The sequence below is a fragment of the Rhinopithecus bieti genome, unplaced genomic scaffold (genome assembly GCF_001698545.2).
Source record: "Rhinopithecus bieti isolate Rb0 unplaced genomic scaffold, ASM169854v2 scaffold_3764, whole genome shotgun sequence".
NCBI lineage: Eukaryota > Metazoa > Chordata > Mammalia > Primates > Cercopithecidae > Rhinopithecus > Rhinopithecus bieti.
In genome coordinates, this window is record NW_016804367.1 from 576,166 (window position 1) to 598,837 (window position 22,672).

Genomic DNA, 22,672 nt, shown 5'->3' on the forward strand with positions numbered 1-22,672 from the left:
ACCCGGGCGGGGGCTGGGACCCCGGGAGGGGCTGGGGCTGGGGCGGAGGGGAGTGGGGGGAGCCACTGCTTGCTCCTTCCTGCCTGCTTCTCCCGTCCTCTGGGCATTTCGTTTGGGAACGGGGTTTCTCTAAGAGGCCAGGCCAGTTAAAAAGACCGGATGGTCCCCTTTGTCTTCCCCGCTTCCCCGAAGCTCCCGCGCTGTCAGTCCGTCTTCATCTCTTCATCTGTGTCTGTCCTTCTCTTTCTGATTCTTTGTGTTTTCTTCGTTCCTTCACTTTCCCTTTTTCTCCCTACCTGTTTGTACCGTCATTTATCTCTCACCTTCTCTTTACCTCTCTACCAGTTCCTTCCCTCTGTTCTTTTCTGTCTCCTTAAGTTTCTCAAGCTGTCTGTCTCTCTCCCTTTAAGGCCATTGGTACCTCCTTGGAGTAAGGAGCAAGAAGGATATTGTCAGATCTTCTAGGTAGGAGTCCCTCCTCACAGAGGGAAGCTATGACATCCTTGTCCCATCCGGACCAGCACTGGACAGGATGAGGAGGCCTTGAACCTCAGTGCACTGGGCGCCACACCACACTCTCCTGCCCCTCCCTGGCCAGGTGGCAGAGGTAAGGAGGTAGAGGCCCTAAGGCATCCCTCAGCCTCCACACCCCTCTCTGAATCTCCTATAAGGCTCCCTGAATGAGACAGCTGAGGGCCAGGAGGGAGTTTCTGGGTCAGAATAACACTGGACCTCTCATCCCTACTCTGCCACGGCCCTGAGAGATGGGCTAAGGCAACTGGTCTCATCTCCATTTCATAGATAAGGGTACTGAGGTTCAGTTGGTGATAGGGAAAGAAACCAGCCCTTTATATGCTCCAGTTCTTCCTGCCATGCTGAGACTCCTTTTCCTTTGTAAAGAGAACACAGCTGGCCCTCTTTCCCAGCTAGTTCCAGGAAGTTTGAGTCTAGACAAGCAAGGAAGGGGGAAGTATCATCTCCAGTTTGGGGAGCAGCCTTTTTAGCTGCTGCTGGTAAGGAGAATGAACCTTAAAGTAGGCAAATAGTCACCCTGCCTTCTACCAGAAATAACACCAAGGGTTAGGAACTGAATGAAGATGTTTTGTAATTTTGAGACCTTCTCTATTTTTTTTCAAGTTTCTTTGCTTCCTCACATTTAGCCTAAAAGATGAACCCAGCATTCTCTCAACTCATAGAGACTTGCCCAGGGTCTCATGGCAAGTTAGCTCAGTCTCACGACTCATGACTGGTTCCTTTCCACCACCTCATTTTGCCTGTGGAAAATAGGTTTGCAGAAGTTGAAGAATGGAAGGACTGGAAACTGACCAGCAGCACTGGAACCCTTTGTGACAGGCTCTATCCATACCACCTCCATGATAAGCCCTGGCACACAGGAGTGTAGGCCCACCCGCTGCCAGACACCTAGGGCCAAAGAAACTGAGGGAAGGGAAGCAGATTTTAGAAAAGGGAACCATTCATAGCTGATTAAGTTTTATTTTGTTTGCTTACTTGCCTTTAATTACCTGAGGGAAGGGATTAGGAATTTATTTCCGAAGACGATAGGCTTGAGGAAGTTATAAGTAGGTTGTAACCTTAGCTTCCCTTTTGCTAGAAGAAAAAGCATGCATGGTTTTTGATGATTGTATTGTACTCCTAGATCTGGAAGAGTCCTAGGAGAGTAGAAGTGATGTGTTAAAGAGAGTCAGTGATAAGTGTCAGTGTGTAATGGCTGTTTTCCTCTCTTGGAGATTGTTTCATTCATCTCCTCATTCATTCAGCAAACACACATATAAACTGTGCTTGACTCTTCAGGCACCGCAGAGAGGCCACTTAGGCAGATGGCAGCTTCCACCAGCTCTGATTTTGAAATGGAGGCAAGTCCTCAGAAGCAAGATACATGTAGCTGTTGGTCTGAGAACCATGAATTTTGAACCTGTAAACTGTTCATCCTCCAAGTTAGAATGTTGATAAATCTGTGAGGTTATTTAAAAAACCCAAGCATCATTTGGAAACTGGCAGACTAGGTTCAAAGAAGTGTGCCAGTTTGAATGAGTTGAAAAACACTTCCCTTACCTCTCTTCAGTTTTTTTCTTGGGAGGAGAAAGGGGAAAAAAAGACAACAACTTGAAGTTGGCCAAACCACATTTTGAATTTCAATATCCTGGGTACCCACTGTCCTGGGTAGAGACCTGATCAAAGGGCCAGGGTGAGTTCGGGAATTCATTTACCTCCTATGTATCTTCAAACCCCTTCTTGACTTAAACTTGGTGGCTCTGAGAATTGCTTGCAGTGACTTCAAAGAGCTCATCTGGCATCTCCTATATGTAAATACCACTGTGCTGTGGTACCAGGTGTGAGGAGGAAACCCCTCAGGTGGGAAGCAGAGGTGGCTTTATGTTTGTGGATTAGTGATTAAGTAATTAATTAATCTCTCTGACACCAATAGAATGGTTTCCAAGGTAGTTTCAGCACAGCTTTCTGGCTTTTGGTGAGAAGTATGTTGCTATACTGAGTGTTGGCCCAAGCCAACCCAGAGCTGTCTTGAAGTATACTTCTCATACTCAGGAAATGTCAAAGCCGACTGCTGTGGGACTTTACATTTTACTTCCCATAGTAGTTGGTTTATACCACTACTTATCGAATTACAATCCCAGTTCAAGGAAAAATAAAACCCCTTCTTTCCTGACAGTCTTGCTATATGCCTATGCATTATCTCTGTTAGTCCTCTAAGTGACATTTTGGTAGGTATTGCTGTGGTTAGTATTTCCATTTCATAGATGAGGACACCGAAGCTCAGAGACTTGCCTATAGCCACACAGCTAATAAATGGCAAGGCTGGAATTGGAACACAGGTCTTCCAGTGCCAGGCCCCCACTTGGCAGTCTCCTTTGTAAAGTAGCCGATGTTCCCATCAGCTACACAGCATGATTTGGAAGGAGTGAAAGGAAATGGAAAAACTGTCCATGAAGCTTACAGCTCAAGGCAAGTTTTCAAGCCAGAGTATAATTTTAGTTTCTGAGTTTTCAAGCCCATTCTGCTCTTTCTGTATTACCAACCTCCCTCTTACACAGCACACACAGCTGTCCTATCTCTTCAGTTGGCATTTGCTTGAATAAATCTTCGCTAAGGCTGTCCCTCTTGGAGGGTCCACATAACTCAAAGTTTGACTCACCTTTGACCTCTGTTCTCTCTTTACTCTCATTTATTTGCCAAGCAGGTTGTGAAAGTGAGAACTACTCATTTGGAGAGCTCACCATCATCTAACTGCAATTCAGCCTGCTACTGGGCTCATAGTGTTGAATGTTTTTTTTTTTTTTTTTTTTTTAGGAGGCTCAAACTGGTGTCTCTGTGCCTAGAGCCCTAAAATTCTAAGTTGTTCTATCTAGGCACCTGTGCTCTGTTACTGTTGTTTGAATGTGCTAAATTTTTTTTGTTGTCAGATGTCTCCTTACTGCTTTCTGTATACCAGGCCCAGTGCTGTATTAAGTGAATATACCAATGCACTTATGCATCTCAGGTACTGTGATTGAAATGACAGCATGACCCGGGGTGGCAGGTATTGACTTTTCTTGTCCTGCTATGTAGGATTTCTGTGGGGGAGGGAGTGATGGAAAAGAAATGGGTATCATCCTCAGGGAGTGTGTAATTTGGGGGCCTCAAAGTAAGTGCTAAAGAAAGGTAGAAGCCAGGCACTGGGGGAACACAGAGAATGGACCAGTTCAAGGTGGGCTTGGCAGTTTATCTTTTAAGTTTTTCTTTTCCAGCTCCACCATCACTGCCTGCATTCAGGCCAGCATCAGCTCTTATCTAAACCAGTGAAGCAGTCTTCTAATTGATTACCCTGTCTCTGATCTATTTTCCCAATTGCTTTTAGAATAATCTTCTAAAACATAGTCTTAGTTGACTGCTCTCATTAGAACCTTCCGCATCTCCCTATTGCCTACTGAATAAAGTTTTAGTTTCTTAGCCTGGCATTCATAGCCCTCCTTAGACCAGCTCTATCCCCAGCCCCACCTTACTTCTCCAGCCTCACTCTCTCTTCCCCCTTCCCTGAGACCTTTGGTATTTCTAACTCTTCTGTGAACACACTCTCTTGCACTCCTTTGAGCCAGCCAGGATGGATTAATCATTGTCTGATATGGGGCCTCTGCCCACCAGGAGCTCACCTTCAGGTGGGCAAGGTAGACATGTGACAGACGTTTGTGGTCCAGCCCCCTCCGCCTGTGATAAAGGAATAGACAAAGTACATTGGGAGCACCTTGCTTCAGTGGCATTCCCTATTCCTTCCTCTGCCCCCAAGAGAGACTCTCCCCCTCCTCAGAACTCTTTACACTTTGCTTTTGCCTTGCTTATGGATTGTAGCATTTTATGTCTTGTTTTTATTAGTCACGAATGTGCCTCTCTTCCTGCCTGACAGGGAACTCCTCTAGGACAGGGGCCTGGCTTCCTTGTGCCCAGCACATAGTCTACACTGGTGTGCCCATGTTGAACTCATGAACTTGGGGAAGACAGGTGCATTTTTGTGCTTGAGGAGAGGGAAATAGTGGAGATAGGAACCTCTGCAGCAGCAACTTGTTTTTCAGAACAGAAACCTGCAGTGGGATTTTAAGTTTTCATTCAACTTTGTTCATCTGGAAAAAGTCAGCATTCTTTATCACTCCCTCAACTAGCTAGAAGAAACCCCACACTTGGGAGAAATAGCTTCCAAAGCCATGTTCTTATTGCTTTGGTAATTTTAGCTCATTCAGGGCTCAGGTCCCAGCTTGGCATTGTTAGTCCAAATAGATCATTTGCTCCAGAAATGCTTTGGAACTTCTACAAAGTTAGCAGTGAAGCAGGGGACTAGCCGATTTCATATGCAAAGATTGTTGCATGTCATCAGTGGGAAACTGCCAACAAAAGGATTTATTTTCTTAAAAAAAGTGAGTGAAAACTTTTAATTTAGGTTTTGACATGTTTTGCTGATGTACTTTGGAGCAAAGACTGGAACTTGCCTGCTGTCATCTGTTGCAGATTCTACTGGGATGTTAACCATTGAAGGTTCAGTCTAATGCAATTTCTCATGTTCAACAACCATATATTTGTTACAACTAAATAGTATGTGCTACAGAGTGCTTCAGACTTCTGATTCACAAACAGAAAGAAAAAATTGTCCCAGGCAAGTTGTTTTTATGCGGTGTTGTGTTATTCAAGAGCATACTAGTTTTATTTTAAAAGCACACCCAGAAAGTGGAATTCAGATTGGGGTCTTTGACACCAAGACAAATTCTCTTTCTAGTGTTCCTACCTGCTTTGTCTTATAAGCTCCTTAGTGACAGAAGCTGTGTGTACTCTTCCTACCAGAAGAACATTCGTAATCTGGAGAGGTTTTCTCTTAAGTTCCACAAGTATTGAGTTATACTAGGTGGTCAGCCTTATACTCCAGGGAAATGCAGGAAGAGGAACAGGCATTGTTTTTGTCTACCAAATATGTGATAAATACCCACCTGGTTCCAGGTTCAGTGCACATATTCTACATCCTTGTGAGATAGAGATTTTTGTTTTACTCAAAAAAAGAGAGCCATTCAGACAATTGTTTAGTGAACACTGTAGGTGCCAGGCAGTGGGCTAAGTCTTCCCACATGGGTTGGACTTGTGGAGAAATATGAATCAGTTCCGTCCAAAATTCTGAGACCTAAACTAAGGTGGTGGTGGTCATGGTGGACCTGAGATGTTTTAAGGAAGGAGAATTAATGGGACGTGGTAACTGACTGATAGTAATGATGTGTGTGATGATGATGTGGTGATCTGGACCTTCCTGTCTTGAGGAGAATCCTATAAGTGTAGCTGGTTGAAAGGGAAAATGATGAGTTTAGCTTGAGACCTGTCGAATCTTAAGGGCCCATGGAACATCTGGGTGGATATGTCAGGAGAGCAAGTAGGCATGTGGTCTGAGGTTCAGAAGAGCATTCTGAGCCAAAGCTCTCAATCTGGCAGTCATGAATATGGAAGGTCTGAAGTTACAGTGGGAGAGAGTGCAGAGTGAGAGAAGTGTGCAAGGGCAAAACATCAGCTTTTAAAGGCACAGTTAAAGAAGAGCCTGAAAAAAAGGTGACTGAGAAGAAACAGCCTTCCCAGTCTAACAGATGGACTTAGAATCGGGGGATAACCAGCAGAGATAGGTGTCCTGGAAACCAAATGAGAAGAGAGGTCTTTGGATCCTGGAACTAGGCTTGTTTTGGTTTCTTTTAACTATATAGCAGCTGCCTTTTCTTTTTCACTCATTGGTCAGACATAGGATAGGATAGCTAAATATATAAGCAGGAAAAGAAAAGATTTGCATGGGATGATAGTTTGGTAATTTTCATTTTCTGAGTTTTGCACCACAGAGGAAGGATCAGACTTGTTCTTGAAAGTAGAGTTAGGATCAGAGAATGGAATTCACAGGCATTGGTGGAAGCAATATAACAGCAGAGAAAGCAGATAAATAATGGAAAGGGCTTCTAGCATGGTGCTGAGCTCCCTGTTACTGGAGGTGGCAAGCAGGTCGGGGGTATTTTAGGATGGAATCCTGGACTATGGGAGAGTTTGGTTAGATGACTTCTAGATCATTTCCATAACTACAGAAGAGGAAATTTTAGAGTGCTGAAAGAGGACAGGCTTTGAAGTTACATAGTCTGGGTTCAAATTGTGACTGTGCTACTTAGAAGCTGAGTGGCTTTGGGGAGATTACTTCCCATCTCTGAGTTCCAGTGCTCATCTATAGCATGGAGATAGTAATTGCCCACTGTGTTATTTAGCAAGATAATAGGGAAAAATGTCTGGCATATAGTAGATTCTCCTTAAATATAGATAACTGCTAGGAACTACAGTGGACGAATAGGTGCTGAGAGAAGAACAGTGACTTGCTTAGTTGCAGATACTGCCCACTGTGGAAAGGAATGACTTAGAGGAACGAGCACATGGAAGGAGCACACAAGTTTAAAATTTAACTTGTGTGTATGTTTTAAATCCTCCTGGGACTTGACCTAAGCATGAAAGGCTTACTATTAATATTTTCCTCCATGTTTTGTTCTTCTGTGATACTGTCCTGGGGGTGTTTATTGCGCTGACAACAGCCCTGTTGAGGCACATGGAGGCAGCTAGACAAATGACTCTGCAGAATGAACTTCCCAGTTTTGTCTGTGCCCCAGTCCTGTACCAAGGCCAGTGAGGTGGTGGGAGTGAGAACAAGGAGACCTACTGAAACCTGGCCAGCAATTCCTTCTCTCCCTATTTGGATGGCCTCAGTAGGGCATTTCTTCAAACATGCCCACTTGGAGGAATCTTCTAGCTCATCTACTGTTACCCTACATTACACAGCTGAGAAAGAAACTTGGAAGTCCCTGTGACTGGCCAGCGGTCACATAGCTAGATGGATCCGTTAAGGTTTCCTACTGTAGTCTTCATGTTTTACAGAAAAGAAAATCTAGAGAGAGGACTAATCACCAAACAGGTTAGTGAGACAGCCAGGCCTTGATTTGGTGTCTCCTGATGTCTTTCTGCTACACCACAGCAGGGCACTTTTTTTTTTTTTTTTTTTTTTTTTTTTTGTAGTCTTGGCTATGTACAATCCTTGAAACTTGAGACTTTTGTCTGCCTTGGATTTTATAAAAACAAACACTATTGGCCAGAGAATGCAATGTGTTTGTATTTTCTGTGGCATATCTGTTTTAATGCAGACATAAAACTTCACAGGATTTTGTATGGATGAAAACTTTAAACTTATGTGTAGATATTTATAAGACCTTTATAAAGTGTTTTATGTGTAGCCTTTCAGGATTTCATCCTGGCTAACAAACTTATACCAAATTTGGCTCTATGATGTTGGATTATTTTAATTGTCCAGCCTGATTATATGTCAGATGGAAGTTAAGACAGAGTTTCTCCCATTTTAATAATACTGTAAATTCTTCAGGGGCAAATTCATTTTTGAAGACAGACTTGCATTGGGTTTCCTGTCACTTGCTTGTTTTTTCTAAAACACCATTTGCCTATTACCACCATGCTTCCTTTTTTCCCAGTAGTAAGTTTAATGGAATGTTTCTCCTCCTCGGATTAATAATACTAAGTTCTGCTATATTTTGAATAGCAGTTTTACCATATATTTTTTACAAGAAAGTTCTTTGTGGCTTTGAGTAGAGACCCTATTTGGGCATTATTTAGAGCTTTGTGGCTTTGATAAGCCTTGTAGTTCAGGAGTGTGGCATCAGGTCATATTTATATAGTGTTTACTTCAATTTGGGAATTCATCACAGTATTCTCTTAGGATGTAGGCAAGATCTTGGGAGAAAGACAGGCACTTTAGGAAGTTATATTGACATATTCATCATTTTATATGTGCCTTATAGTTCATTTGAGAAGTTACAGCAACTTCATAATTTTTCTCTTGTTCCCATAGGATAATTAGGTGATAGAAACAGGGCCTGTATTAAACAGACTTGATTTGAAATGTTGGCTCTGCTATTTGCGTCTTTACGAAAGCCACCTCGCTTCTATGAGCCTGAGTTCCTGCTTCAGTAGAATTATTGTAGGGATTAAACATAGGGAGTTTGTAAGGAATGTTGCCCAGGGCCTGGCATGTAGTAGGTGCTCACTCAGTATTTGTTGAATGGATGAATGCAATTAGCACATTGTAGTAGCTAGAAAGGAGGAGGAAAAGGATAATGCCCCCAAATCTTTGGTGGTTTTCCTTGCCCTGGACATAAAATAATCCAGAAGTCGAGATTGGTGATTTTATCTTCAGAGGCTGCACATTTATTTTTGTTTACACTAAAACTAATTATTTGGCCTCAAGTTTAGAGCAGTTGCACAGACTGGCTAAGTAGAGAGCTTTCTTCATCCTTCCTAGTCAACTGCTAATTTACTCTGTGGTTTCGTGGAATTCAAAGCCAGAAGCATATGCCAAAGTCACATTAAAATGCCACATAAAGTATATACTGTCTTATATGATCCACACCACCATTCACCTTCATTCATGTGACCAGTCAAGAGTTATAGCTTCTTGTCACCCTGTGTTCTGTCTCCTCCTCACATCTCATCCGTCTTGCTTGCCACTGTCACATTAATCTTCCTAAAACATCTCTTTCATCATGTCTCAGTCTGTGTCAGATACCTGCAGTGGTTCTCTTTGCCATGAGACAAAAGCCAAACAGGTAATACACAAGGGTAGCCTAACAGCTGCTGTTTATTGAACATCTATGACAAGAAAGACACTGTGCTTGTTGCTTTTACATGAACTGTCTCTTTGGAAAAGAGTTTATTATCCCCACTTTACTGATAATGGAACTGAGTCTCAGACAGGTTAACTAGCTTACCCCAAGCTCCCACAGTTAGTATGTAGCAAAGCCAGAATTCCAAATCAGGACCACCTGATTCAAAAGACTGCACTGTTTTTGCTAGGTACTGGGCCTCCTTCTCCCAACTGTTTCTTCCATTTGTTGTGATGACACTGAATGTTCAGTAATCTTCTGTGGTTGTGAGGTATCTATACCTTCAATTCAGGGTTAGGGTTAGGAAGGCATAGAGAGCAGATATTTGCACTATATAAGCCAGTGTCTCTCACAAAGTCAAACTTTGCATTTTGGTTGGGTTCTTGTCATATACTGGGTCGTAAGGACCAAAAACACAAAGACTACTTAGCATAGTGCCGAAACCAAAACAGGAACTTGGTAAATGTTCACTGCCTGCAGAAAAGAATAAGCAGAGGACTTGGGTCTTCCTGAACCCTCACCCTGAGAACATGGGTCCAGGAAGAGACTGGTAAGTATTAGGATGGAGCCAGGAGGTGGTTAACTCTCAGAGGAGCCTCGAAATCCCCCTGGCCAAGCATCAAGGCAGCCAGGATCCAGGTCAAGAAGCATGTGAATGAGGGTGCTATCTGCTTCTGTCCGTTTCCTGAACTCATTCATTACACTTCAGAGCTTCCTGGACTATTCAGCCTACCTTTTCAAAGAACCCATTCAAGCCCTGAGGGTTGGCCACAACTTGTTTCTGTTGTGCCTGGTGATGGTTGCTGCTTTCTGGAGACTGACTGAGGATAGAGGATGCGGTCTGGCAAGAAAGTAGGAGTCAAGTGGTCTTCTGCTTTGAACTTAGGCTGGGGAATTTGGATGTCCTCAACTGTAGCTATCATTCACTCATTCATTCAGTATTTATTCTGGCTCTACCATGTTCCAGGAATGTGTTTAGAGGGGATAAAGCATAGGCTTGAGGCATGTTGATCTATAGCACATCTTGGCTGTGTACCTTCCCAGCTGGGTGACTTTAGGAAGAGAGTTTTCTTTCTTTGAGCCTCATTTCTTCTTTTTTGGGAAAAAAAAATGTGGCTTGTAACACCTACTTGCAGGGTTGCTGTGAGGTATAATTTATATGAAGATCTTTATAGAGGTATCTGACATGTAGCAGACATTCCACAAGTGGTAACTTAATTTTTTATTGAGATATATTTCATTTGATGTGAATTTCACCATTTTAACCATTTTAAAGTGTGTGCAAGTGAGTGTTTTTTAGTATATATATTCCCAGTGTTCTGTAACCATCACCACCACTTTATTCCAGAACATTTTTGTCACTCAGAAAGAAAAGAAATCCGTGTTACCCACTGAGCAGTCACTCTTTATTGCCCTTTTCCCCCTGCTCTTGGTAACAACGAAACTACTTTTTGTCTCTATGGATTTACCCATTCTGAACATTTCATATAAATGAAATCAATGAATGGCCTTTGTGCCTGGCTTCTTTTACTTTGCACAATATGTTTACGATTCATCCATGTTGTAGCATGAGTCAGCACATCATTTCTCTTTATGGTTGAATGATACTCTCTTGTATGGGTGTACCGCATTTTGTTAGCCATTCATAAGTTGATGGACAGTTGGGTTTTTTCCACCTTTTGGTTGTTAATAATAATGCTGCTATGAACATTTGTGTATAAGTTTTTGTTTGGGTATATTTTTTCATTTATCTTGCATATACACCCAGGAGTGGAATTGCTGGGTTATGGTAATTCTGTGTTTAGTTTTCTGAGGAGCTGCCATACTGTTCTCCACTGTGGCTGCCCATTCTGCATTCCCCAACAGGAATGTATGAAAGTTCCACTATCTTTACATTCTTTACAACACTTGTTATTTTACTTTTATTTTTGATTTGAGCCATCCTAATGAGTATAAAGTGGTATCTCATTGTAGGTTTGATTTGCATTTCCCTAATGACTGACGGTGTTGAGCTCCTTTCATATGCTTATTGGTGTAGCCTCTTTTTATTATTCTTTCATTAAACATTTTTGTTTGATGAGTCTCTATTGTACGGATAGTTCTATGATATGGGCCCTACCCTGAGGTTACTCATACGCCAGTGGATAAGATCTTTAAGCTGATAATTGCAAATAGTAAGATAATAGACTACAAAGAAGGTATGTAGGATGTGTAGATGTGTAATGGCATCTTTGAGAGGGGGGGAGAAGATGAGTGGAAGCTAAACAGAGTTTGTCAAGCACACAAGAAAAAAGGGCATACTAATTAGATGGAAGAGCCTAGAGTCTTGAGTATAGCTGGTAGGGCGATGAGGCCTCCTGTCATCAGATGGGAAGTATCACCCATCTTAGGCAGCTAAGCAAGTTTCTACCTCCAGAAGCAAGCCTGCCCCAAGCACCAAGCCAGCAGAAGCCAGCAGGCAATCCTTGCTGAGCACTGTCATCCACTGCGTCTTTGTGTCTTTGTCTCTTTGTCAGGGCTCTATTATTTTCAAGGAACATTTACTGAGCTGATATGATCCTACTTGAGGTAGATATTGTATCTCCATTTCTACAGAGAAAAATTATGCTCAGTGAGGTAGCCGCTTCCTGACATCTCACACCTACAAAGCGACAGAACTGGACTTGGAATCCAGGTTGTCTGATGCCTAGTTTATTCCGCATCGGCACACTGAGCCTCAGCTCTTCTTAACTTGGCATTCAAGGCCACTTATTTTCTAGTTCCAACCACCTTTCCTTACCTTCTCACCTCTCCCTGCTGCCTATAACTGAACCATCTTTTATAACCATTTCATTCTAAATACTTCACCAGCCTTCCCCATTTGGCTTCTATTATTTACCCCTCTTGTGTAGTCCAGATTCTTACCATCCTTTAAATGGCTATCCTTTTATGAGCACCAACTGTTGAAGTGCCATTCACTCTACTCAAGTTTTTAACACACCGAACTGGTAATCTTCACAGTGTTCTGCAATGTGAGTAGGAATTATTTACTTCAATTCATAGGTGAGGAAATAGCCTCAGAGAAGTACATTAACTGACTCCTAACTTACCTAGCAAGTAAGGAGTCTAGCTCAAATGCCGCCTCCTTTCAAAAGCCTTCCAGGGTTACACTGACCGAAGTGATTTCCCTTGCTCCCAAAATCCTTTAGCAGTTACTTCTCCCTTATTCAAATTCAGCATTTGAGATCTTGGGTTATCTTTTCTTGTGTTTTTATCTTATATCCCCAGCTGGATGTTTGTTCATCTGTGTCCCCAGGACCTAGTTTAGATCCTACAGAGTAAATTCTCAGTAAAGGTTAAGTCGAGGCATAGAAGGCAAAGCTCTGGATTATGTGGTCCAAGTTCTCCCCCATTCATGTTATGACACTAACTTCTGTGACCTTGCACAACGGTGAGCTCTCCAGGCTAGGGACCCTGTTCATCCTGCCCCTCCTTTATTCCTGGGCCTGAGAGTTGCATGCATGGATGCACAGACTTCACCAGTTAGAACCTTATTTTTCTCATCTGCATTTTGAAAAATAGAATTGGATGATTTGAGGATCATTCTCCATCCAGATGTTAACGTGGTTTTGTGAGTCCGAATGATTGCTTTTCTCCACACCAACATGATCCTGAGCTACAGAGTTTCAGCCCAGGAAGGCATAACATAGCTTGTCATTTCTAGTTTGGTGGCTCTGCATGTCAAACTTTGTCCTGAACTTGTCAAATTGAAGACTAGTGCAGGAGCTTTGCCCAACACATTCAGAAATCCTAATACCACCCTTATCCTCTCTCTCTCTTTCTCTCTTTTTGTCTGTTTTTTTCCACACAGACACACAAACATACACACACACAAACACCATGGTAAGATAATTTCATCTGATGTACTTTCTTTAGGTTTTACATTTTAGCAGCCTTTTAACTTACAAGTCAGCAGTGATTTGTAGGAGGGAAACCGTTGCTCTTTTAGAAAACCCCAGTCCCTATTGTTGTTCATGCCTAACCCGTTGGATGCATTTTATAGCCACAAAGAGTGTAAGAATGAGCCATTGTTGTGAAAATAGAAACCCAAGGGTTGCTCCTCTGCTCAATGGGAAAGGCCATTTTCATCCGTAGGGGGTTGTTAACAAAGACCACCTCCTTTTTTTCTGAGCAGTTCATTTATCATCCTTACCCTACTTAAATCATTTCTTCATTTTTTAAAATTAAATCTCTATTCACTTTATGCTTAAGAGAAGAAAATGATTCAGAATACATTGACAATACCAATTATATTGTGCCATCCATCGAATGGCCAGTGTATAGCAGGCACTGTCCAGTGGATTGCGTGAATTATTGCTCTCATCCTCACAACCTCCATTATGTCCAGAGAGATTAAGGCCCTTACATACCTGTCCTCTTCCTGTCATAGAAAAGCTGAGGTTCACACTGAAGTCTCTGATATTGGACTCCCACCTCTGACCAGCTGGGCCTTCATCCCTAAGACCGTTTGGGAAGATTCAGTATTTGAGTACATTCTGGAATAGTTATATGCTTATAAGCTGCCTTCTCAGCATTACTAACAAGTTGTGAGGAGAGAAGCCTGGCCTGGGAACAGTGTAAGAGCATGTTTAACACATGCAAATACATGCATACATACAGACACACACACACACACACACACACCCCTTCAGGACTGGATTTAACTAACTACCTGGCCATATGCTACATCCAACATCGGGTAACATGCTACAAAACGCATTTGGGATACAGCAATGGGAACCTTCGAGGACTATGAGAAACAGCAATCTCTAAAGTGTCAGTTTAAGCTTTGAACACAAAGTATTTTACTACAAGGGTACAGTTCCAGAAAAGATTCAGATTTTTACCTCTGGAGCCCTCTTGTTTGAACTTTTATTTTTGGACATATCCAGTGAGAGACAAATCTGGAAAGTCCAGTTTGAAATCTGTGCAGAAAAAAAAAAAAACCAAAAAAACAGATTATCTGAAGTTGAGCTTAAAGAATGAGAAAATGAGTAGAAATAATATCCTTTTGTATTTGTGTAGCACTTTACGTTCAGTATGTGTTGTCAGCACACGTAAGCAGTGGACGAGGTGCCAGAGGCCTCTTTCCCACTCCTGGCTGTTCCTCAGCTCATGCCGTTGGCAAGCCTCTTCCATCCTCTGGGTTTGAATTTCCTCATGTAACATGAGAGAGTTGGACCACTTGTTCACTGAGGTCCCTCAAACTCAGTCATGCTGAGATTTGATACCAGTAAAAAGGGGATAAATGTTATTCTTCCCCCGTCTGCCTTACCTTAGCCCGTCTTGTATAGGGCTGTGGAGATACCCCTGCCCTTCCTTACATCCCTATCAGCTATAATCTCTCTCATGTCTATTGGTACTTGAGCTGACAGAAACCCACCAAGTTCTCCTGGGAAGACACTTGACTTAGAAAGATCTCAGTTGAGTTGAGGGATTCATGTGCCATTTTAATTTAGATCAGATAGCAATCTAAGGGCTGTTCCAATTCAAGATTCTAGAATTCCATAAAAGGCCACCCGTTAGGGTATACTTAGAGAAACCCCTAAGCAAATTCACTGGCTGCTATTTCAACACTTTGTATGACAGTGCTTTTCGCAAGCACTCTTGTTCCTAGAGTTTGTTCTGCACTGCTATTAGGATCCCGGCATGCAAGAGGGAACCGGCCTTGAGTTTGTTTGTTTTTCGTTTTTAACTGGTCTGGCCTCCATTATTTTCTAGCATTTGAGGTTTTGGGCATTCTGAACTCATAATGACTCATTTTAACTCATAATGAACCTTGTTCTCTTGATATGCATTTTAGAAGACAAATCTGACCTTGAAAACAGTGTGATGCAGAAGAAAATAAAAATCCCCAAGCTTTCTCTTAATCATGTAGAAGAAGATGGAGAGGTTAAAGATTATGGGGAAGAAGATTTACAGCTTAGACACATCAAGGTAACAAAATCTTTTCTTTCTTTGGAAGTATGCGGGAGCATTTTCAGATACCTCATAGCTAAAGAATTTCATTCTGGCTTCCTCTCCCCATGTAAATGTCCCCTGGTATCAGAGGCCATGATTTTTTTCAGAGTAGGGAAAGCATGGGACAACTAGTGTGTATTTGCCTTGCTGGCCAACTTTCCAGAGAGCCCTGATTCATGCTGTGCCACCAAGCACGGTCCTGTTTGCATAGTCTGTGCAGTGTCATCGCTGTTGGAGGTTTGGAACGGTGTGTTTCTCCTTGGCCCACAGCTCTGGAGAGGCCACTGCTGAGCTCCAACAATGTTAAGCAGCTGTTCTTGGGGAGAAGTTTAGGGGCAGTCACTGTCAGATTGCCCCAAATTGCTAAGGCTGGACTCATTGGGAAGTGCACGAGGTTCACAGAAGGGGTCTGTGAGACCTTGGGTTAGATGAAAACGTTTGCATGAGGTTGTATTTTCTTGCTGTGTGCCCCAGTTGGTCTCCAGCCTTCACTTTGGAAACTGCTGAAAATCTTGTTCGGCAAGCTAGCTATTTTTTTCTGTGCAGTAGATACCTGAGAGGAAGGGAGGAGGAAGATAAGGAAATGGGATGTCTTCTGCATTGCCCGTGGTCTGATTTTGGACACAAGGTTGAGGGTGTTCCCAGGGAATGTAGCTGAGTTCAATTCATGGCATTCACTGTACTCCTGCTATGGGCCTGACCCTGTGCTGGTACCTGGAGCCATTAGCCAGACATGGTCTCTGCCTCCAAGGGTCTCACATTATAGTGACACAGACATATTGTAACGATCACTTTAGATAAATGATAAATTCATCCCTTATCCCAGCAGATAAAACGACTTAAGATTTTGTCATGTGACACAATATCAGAGTCATAGTTTCATTGGGCTGGGTTTGATTTGGTTTGGTTTTCCTTAAATTTCCTGAAACTTAGTGAGAAGTGCCTGGAATCTCATGTCCTCAGTCGTCTGCACTTCCTACAAGTGCCCCAGTCAGGAGAGCTCCTAACCTTCCTACCCTGAGTGAAGAATTCATTTGATCCTGTAACTCTCACTGCCCCTCAGTAGAAGCTGTAGCTACTTGAGCTAGAATTTCCTCAGGCAGTAGAACCCCAAGCCCTGGGGGAGTCCTGGATAATTCTTTTGTAAATTAACTTTCTTCTGTCTATCCACTGTCTTGCTGAGGGAGAGGCTGGCAGACATGGGGGGACGGAGCCTTGTACTGGAAGTTAGATTCCAATTCTGGCTTTGGCTCTGTTTGTATCTCACTGTGTGACCCTAAGTGTAATCCTTCCCCTCTCTGACCCTCAGTTTTCTCACCTGGAACATGAGGAAGTGAAACTGAAAGTACTTTTCAATGCTAGAATTCTTTGAACTTTTCAGTTGAGTAAACATTTTTCAAGCCCCTACTGAGTGCCAGTTCTGAGTAGGCAGAGGAGGAACAGAGAAAATATGACATGTTTTCTTTCGTAGATTAGAGTAGATTAGAGTTTTTAACATCCTTTCCATCTAAAGCATTCTTGATGAAAAGTTTACATGGTGAATTGCCTTTAGGGGAGGAATTTTTTGTTTTTGTTGTTGAAGAAATTTGTGACTCCTCTGGGATCACTTGGCCTGGCCTGATTTCTCCCTGATTCTCCACAAATACATATTGAACACCCCCATGCGCAAGCCACTGCCTAGGCATTGTGGGTGGGCTGGGGCCTGGGGAGTTGGGAAAGGTGGTCATGGTATATGCATCCAGGAGGCAGAGTGGTGAAAGGAAAAAGTGCAGGCCTGGGAAACCAGTGTCCTGGTTATGACTTTGGGCAAGCCTCTTCCCCACTCAGAACCCCATTTATAAAATGTTTCCCCATTTATAAAATGAAGGGCTTTGACTAAGTGTTTGCACAGGTTTCTCCAAGCACTGATGTTCTGTGATTCTGTGATTTTAGGATTGTCTGGGGAAATATTGAGCTGCAGTCCAAGAAAGTCCCAGCTGCCCTTGCCTGAACTGATTCTCGTTGTCCTACACAGAGACCTGAGGGGCGGAAGCCGAGCGAAGTGGCGCACAAGAGCATCGAGGCTGTGGTGGCTCGGCTAGAGAAGCAGAACGGCCTGAGCCTGGGCCATAGCACGTGTCCGGAAGAGGTCTTCGTGGAGGCCTCGCCAGGCACAGAGGACATGGACAGTCTAGAAGATGCTGTGGTGCCCCGGGCTCTGTATGAGGAGCTGCTGCGCAACTACCAGCAGCAGCAGGAAGAGATGCGCCACCTCCAGCAGGAGCTGGAGCGGACTCGGAGGCAGCTGGTACAACAGGCCAAGAAGCTCAAGGAGTACGGGGCACTTGTGTCTGAAATGAAGGAGCTCCGTGACCTCAACCGGAGGCTCCAGGACGTGCTGCTCCTGCGGCTTGGCAGTGGTGAGTGCCCCAGCAGGCCACCTACCACTCCACATGGGTGGAATGCTTCATCCAGATCCTCTTCTGGGAGGAGAAAGGGGAGAGGGAGACCAAGTGCCCCGGAGGCTAGGGAAGGACAGACACTTGGCTTATCAGTTATCTCAAGGAAGAGTCGCTCCCACTCATAGTGAATCTGATAGGAGCTTATGTATGCCACAGCCTCAGCTATGGAAACATTGGCGAACATGGGTCAGAGAATAAGAGCTGACAAAATATTTGTCACTGCTCACTCATTTATGCATTCTTTCAGCAAGAGGCAGTAACAGGGATTGTAGGGAACCTCTCCAAGGAAGTTTCAGGATAGTAAAAAGAAGTAGACATGATCCTAACAACATGTATTAGTTTAAGTCAGAAAGTGATAAATGCCAAAGGAGAATGCTGACAAAATGACATGAGAGTTCAGGGCTTGGAGTGGTTATTTGTAACTGAGGGCATGGAGAGACTTCAGTAAGGAACTGAGGTTTGAAGGGTGGGCAGTGTTTCAAGGCACAAGAGGAGGCTGAGCAGCACTCATGAGCATGGGAAGATACCTGGAGCACACTAAGAGGAATAATGCCAATGTGCTTTGAGGACAGAAGATGGAAGGACTTGAAAACTTGACTAGCCTGAGATGTCTAAACTTGTTTTGGTAGGAATTGAAAGCATTGGAAAGCTTTGAGCAGGGAGGCACATGACCTTAGGAAGATGAATATGAAGATGTATAAAACTCCTTTGGTTTGCTCACAGAACTTTAAATAGGTTCTTATATTGCACTCTATTTTAACTAATCAGGTTTTCCAATCTAAAGTGGTTTAGAAGCAGGGATCGAGAAATCTGAGAGGCAGCAGCCTTGACTGCCAGAAGAAATGACTGCCTACCAGAGAGAAAAAGACAGAAAAATGCTTTCAGAACATAAGAATCCAGAACTGTAAAAGATAGAACCCAGTCAGTATTGAGGAAATCAGTATAACACAAGTTCATTGCCTCCATAGCCCCTGAAGACAGTAATTGATAACTCTGAGTCAGTGTGCTTTGCTTGAAGAAGGTGGTAATCTAGTCTAGGAATATCCTCAAAGTTTAAATAAAATATGGTCTTGCCCTTATGAAGGTTTTCATTATCTAGATAATATATTTAGATATGAAGCTTCATTCTTCTTTGATTTATTCTTACCCTAATTTACTTATATTTGTAGGTGTCATTTGCCGTATGTCCCCAAGGTAGCATCTCAGTAGATCTTTGGATGGTCCAAGGAGTCAGTAGAGAAGCCTTTTCATGCCCTTGTCATAGAAAAGGAAACTACATTGGGACTTCCCCAGAGTCACTTAGGGAGGCAGAGGTAGAGTTCTGTCTCAACTCTAGTCACTCAGTTCATAGGCTGGAGTTTGTCTACTCCCGAACTCTACCATTGCTTTGGCAAGTCAGTGTCCCAAATCATAGTCTACAGAAGTTCACAGGGACACGAAAAGTCGCATATGGTTTGCAGCTTCAAAAGTTAGTAAAGTTCTTTATTAAAATAAAATCTCAAAGAGAAATCATAAATGTAAAAATTTGTAAAAGCTATATTGTTCTTATAGCGGTGTTGGGGGATGGGGATAACTGAAATTTTCAGAGCGGAAAAGATGTTTCCCAATCTTAAAATGAACAATCTGTATTTTCAGTGTGCTTTGTATGCTATGCCTTTTATAAACTTCTTGGAGGCTTGTGGGGAAGTACACCAAAAACAGAAATTCTTCGTACTTAATTCAACTCCCAGGGAAACTACCTGTTTTTCATGATTACGAACTGAGTTTAAACTCCAGAAACCACTCCTGAGCCTCTGGGGTAGTAAGATACCCTGCATTTTACATTGTTATATGCCTATTTTAGTCCTAAAACATGTAGAAAAACTTGACCTGAAGCATAGTTTCAGTGTCTTGATCTTTCTAGGCTCTCCCATCCCATAGGCCTTGAAGGCCATTGCATAGGCCAGCGGATAGCTCTTCCCTGATCTGAGTCACCATCATCATTACAATGGGTTGGACTCAACATAAATCAGCTGGAGCCCCAAGTATGCATAGGGCACCTACCCTATCCTCTCAGGACTGCAGGCATCCTGGAAAATCACACCCACTGTCCCTCATCTGTGAAAGCTTAAAAGTCTATTGATTAGCACATGTTAATAGGAGAATGGTAATGTGCCAAGTTCCAAGACAAATCCACAAGAATAAAATAAAAGGGTCTCTACCCTTAAGAGGAGGTTGTATGTTTTCATGGCCTGGATTCAAATCCCAACTTCCCTACTTCCCAACTCTGTGGCTTTGGGAAGCTCATGTCCTTCCTTCCATTCTTCCTTCCTTTCCTGTGACCTTATTTTCTTCCATGAATACTTGCTGGTCTCCTGCTACATGCCAGGGATCTTGCCTAGTGTAAGAATTCAGTATATTTGCAATACAGACCTTGCCCTCTGCCCTTGAGGAGTTTAAAGTTTGATGAGGGAAACAGATCCTGAAACAATCAATGACAGGACAGTACATAAATGCCATCATAGGGACAAAACCATAGAGGACTGTGGGACAGCAGAGGGGACTACCCACCAGATTTTGAGGGGTCAGAGAGGGAAGGCTTCCTGAAAGAAACAACTTTTAGGCTGAAGCCTGAAGGATGAATTTTTGTTATTGAAACAGGAATCAGTACATGGGGAGAGTGAGGAGCAATTTAGGCAAAGAGCGTGTATGTCTCTGACCCTCAGTGTTCTCATCTGTAAAATGGGAATGATCATATTACAGCCTTGTGACACACAGCATAGTGCCTGACATTCTGTTAATGCTTGATTACTGTTAGCTCCTGTTCAACATCATGTAATGGAGGAGCTAAGACAGGGTTAACTTTGACTTTTAACTCAGGCACCCCCAGCCAGTAGTTGGCTATAATATGACCTTGGGCAGGTTAACTAACTTCTCTGCCTCAGTATCCTCTTACAATATTGAAGATAAGAGGGGTTATATATGTTTGTTCATGTGTTTATTCATTCAGTCAGCTAACTTTGACCAAATGCTTTCTGAGCCTAGGAACTTGGGGAGATGCAAAGAAGACTAAGACATTGGGGAGTAGGAGAGGGTAGTGATGGAGGTAAACATGTTATTAAAACACAGAGTGCCAGTTCTGTGGGAGAGGTTAGCATCTGAAGGGAGAACTCTCTCGTGGAAAGTCTAGTAAGATATCCCCTTGCTATAACAGATCCTGATCTATAAACACCACTAAGAAGGCAGAGAACAACCAGAAAGCAAATAAGAGACCCTTGTTTGACTCATGGCTTCACTTGCCCTCTGATAAACATATCCTGGCTTAGGGTTGATGTAGGGCCCAGGCTTTGCCATTCTCTGCCCGCTGGGCCTCATTTGAGTGTTGCTCCTGGAGGCATATCCTTGAGTATTTTTATTTGTCCACCTCAGCCAGGGGCCTAGCTCAAGGGCCTTTGTCTGGCTTGGGTGCTGGATCATTCACACCATAACAGGCAAATTCAGAGATGAGGGAGGCCAACAGGTCAGGAGGTGCTCAGTTTTCAAAAGAAATCTACCTACCTGAAAGAATCATTATTTACTCACCCACGTAGTGGAGTCCTACGAGTGGTAGATGGTAGTGGAGAGCAGCCGCCTGGTCTTTTCAGACTGATGGGGACTGAGAGTGGGAAGCAGGTCCGTTAGCAGCTGGGAGTTATAATGGCACACCTTGAGGAGGCTGGGGTCAGAAAGGTGGAGCCACACCCAAGGGTGGGGGATAGCAGCAAGAGAGTATGTTTCAGAGGCTTCACTGAATCGTACACGTCTTCATTTGTACACTTATTCATTCTTTCATTCATTCCACACACAAGAAAAGATGGGTTTAATCGGAAGTATTCCAACATGGAGTCATGGAGTTGTGAAAGAACTTAGGCTATAGACTGTTACCCTCATTTTGCTGATGAGGAAACAAGCCCAAAAAGTGTCACTGGCTTATTCCTGAGGGTCTCCTGACCCTGGTCCTGTGTGCTTCTCTCTGGACCCTCACCTGTATGACCTTCTTTAGCTCTTAGACTTCATTTTTCCCAACATGGGGGGTGTCCCCTCCATCCCCTTTACTCCCCACAAAGGACATCATCTCTCTCTGTAAAACAGAAGTTTCCTTGTCTGTGATCTTAGCATGGTAAACAACCCTTTCTGATGGGAAGGAAGTTTACTGTCCTCCACTGTCAAAATTAAATAAGGAAGCATATGTAATAACTTTAGCCCCGTGACCCCCATATTGTAAGTGTTCAATAAATGCCAGTCCCCTTTTCATTTTCTCCCTTTCCTGCCCATCTTCCCCAAATAAGTAAATGACAAGATGCAAAAGCGTGGTGATATTCCAAGGTACAGATGTTTTTCTGTGTATATTCATTTATTCATTATTTTATTCAGTGAACAGTTATCAAGGGTATCCTTTGTTCTACGACTGGGTTAGGTGCTGGGAATAACGTAATGAACAAGACAGAGTGCCTTTTTGAAAAACAATGCACAAGTAGATTAGAATGGAGAGAATTTTAGGGGATGAAGGGAAGCAGAACAATAGAGACCCAACTGGGGGAGGGTAAGCCCCCATGTGTGAGAATGGAGTAAATTCTAGGGTCTCTCTTGGTTTCTCCTCAGCTAGATTCCCTGTTCTTAGAAGGCAAAGTCCAAGGCTACGGTGTCCTCCCCAGTTTGTTACACTGTAAGTACCACTTAGATAGTATAATTCATTGTGGCGTGACTCGGGTAACATTAGTTCAAATAAGACTCTCAAGGGCTCTGTGAGGAATACAAAGAGAAGCAGATGTAATCCTTGCCTTCAGGATGCACACAAGTCTCACAGGGAATACAAACATGTACGCAGCATGACACCAGGCAAATAAAATCAGTGTTGTAATTGCAGGAGGGAGGCAGATGATGATATTAGATTTCGTGTGTGCTTTGTCAGGGAATATAGGCAAAAATGATGAATTCTAACCAGAAGAGACATAGATAACTAGAGTAATAACAGTAATTCAC

General features: G+C 43.1%; 2 protein-coding genes across 3 annotated transcripts in view; both read left to right on the forward strand.

The window, feature by feature from the left end:
• The window catches only part of AGBL4 (AGBL carboxypeptidase 4), a 736,988-nt gene that overhangs the window by 473,276 nt on the left and 241,040 nt on the right, over positions 1-22,672 (forward strand). The window lies entirely within an intron of this gene.
• The window catches only part of BEND5 (BEN domain containing 5), a 49,518-nt gene that overhangs the window by 790 nt on the left and 26,056 nt on the right, over positions 1-22,672 (forward strand). The window contains exons 2-3 of one of the 2 annotated variants that reach the window (XM_017867522.1): positions 15,073-15,206; positions 17,163-17,629. In XM_017867522.1, coding sequence (XP_017723011.1) covers positions 17,392-17,629 — 238 coding nt within the window. In that variant the 5' untranslated portion in view covers positions 15,073-15,206; positions 17,163-17,391. The remainder of the gene's footprint in view (positions 1-15,072; positions 15,207-17,162; positions 17,630-22,672) is intronic. The other variant, XM_017867521.1, reaches the window with a different exon arrangement.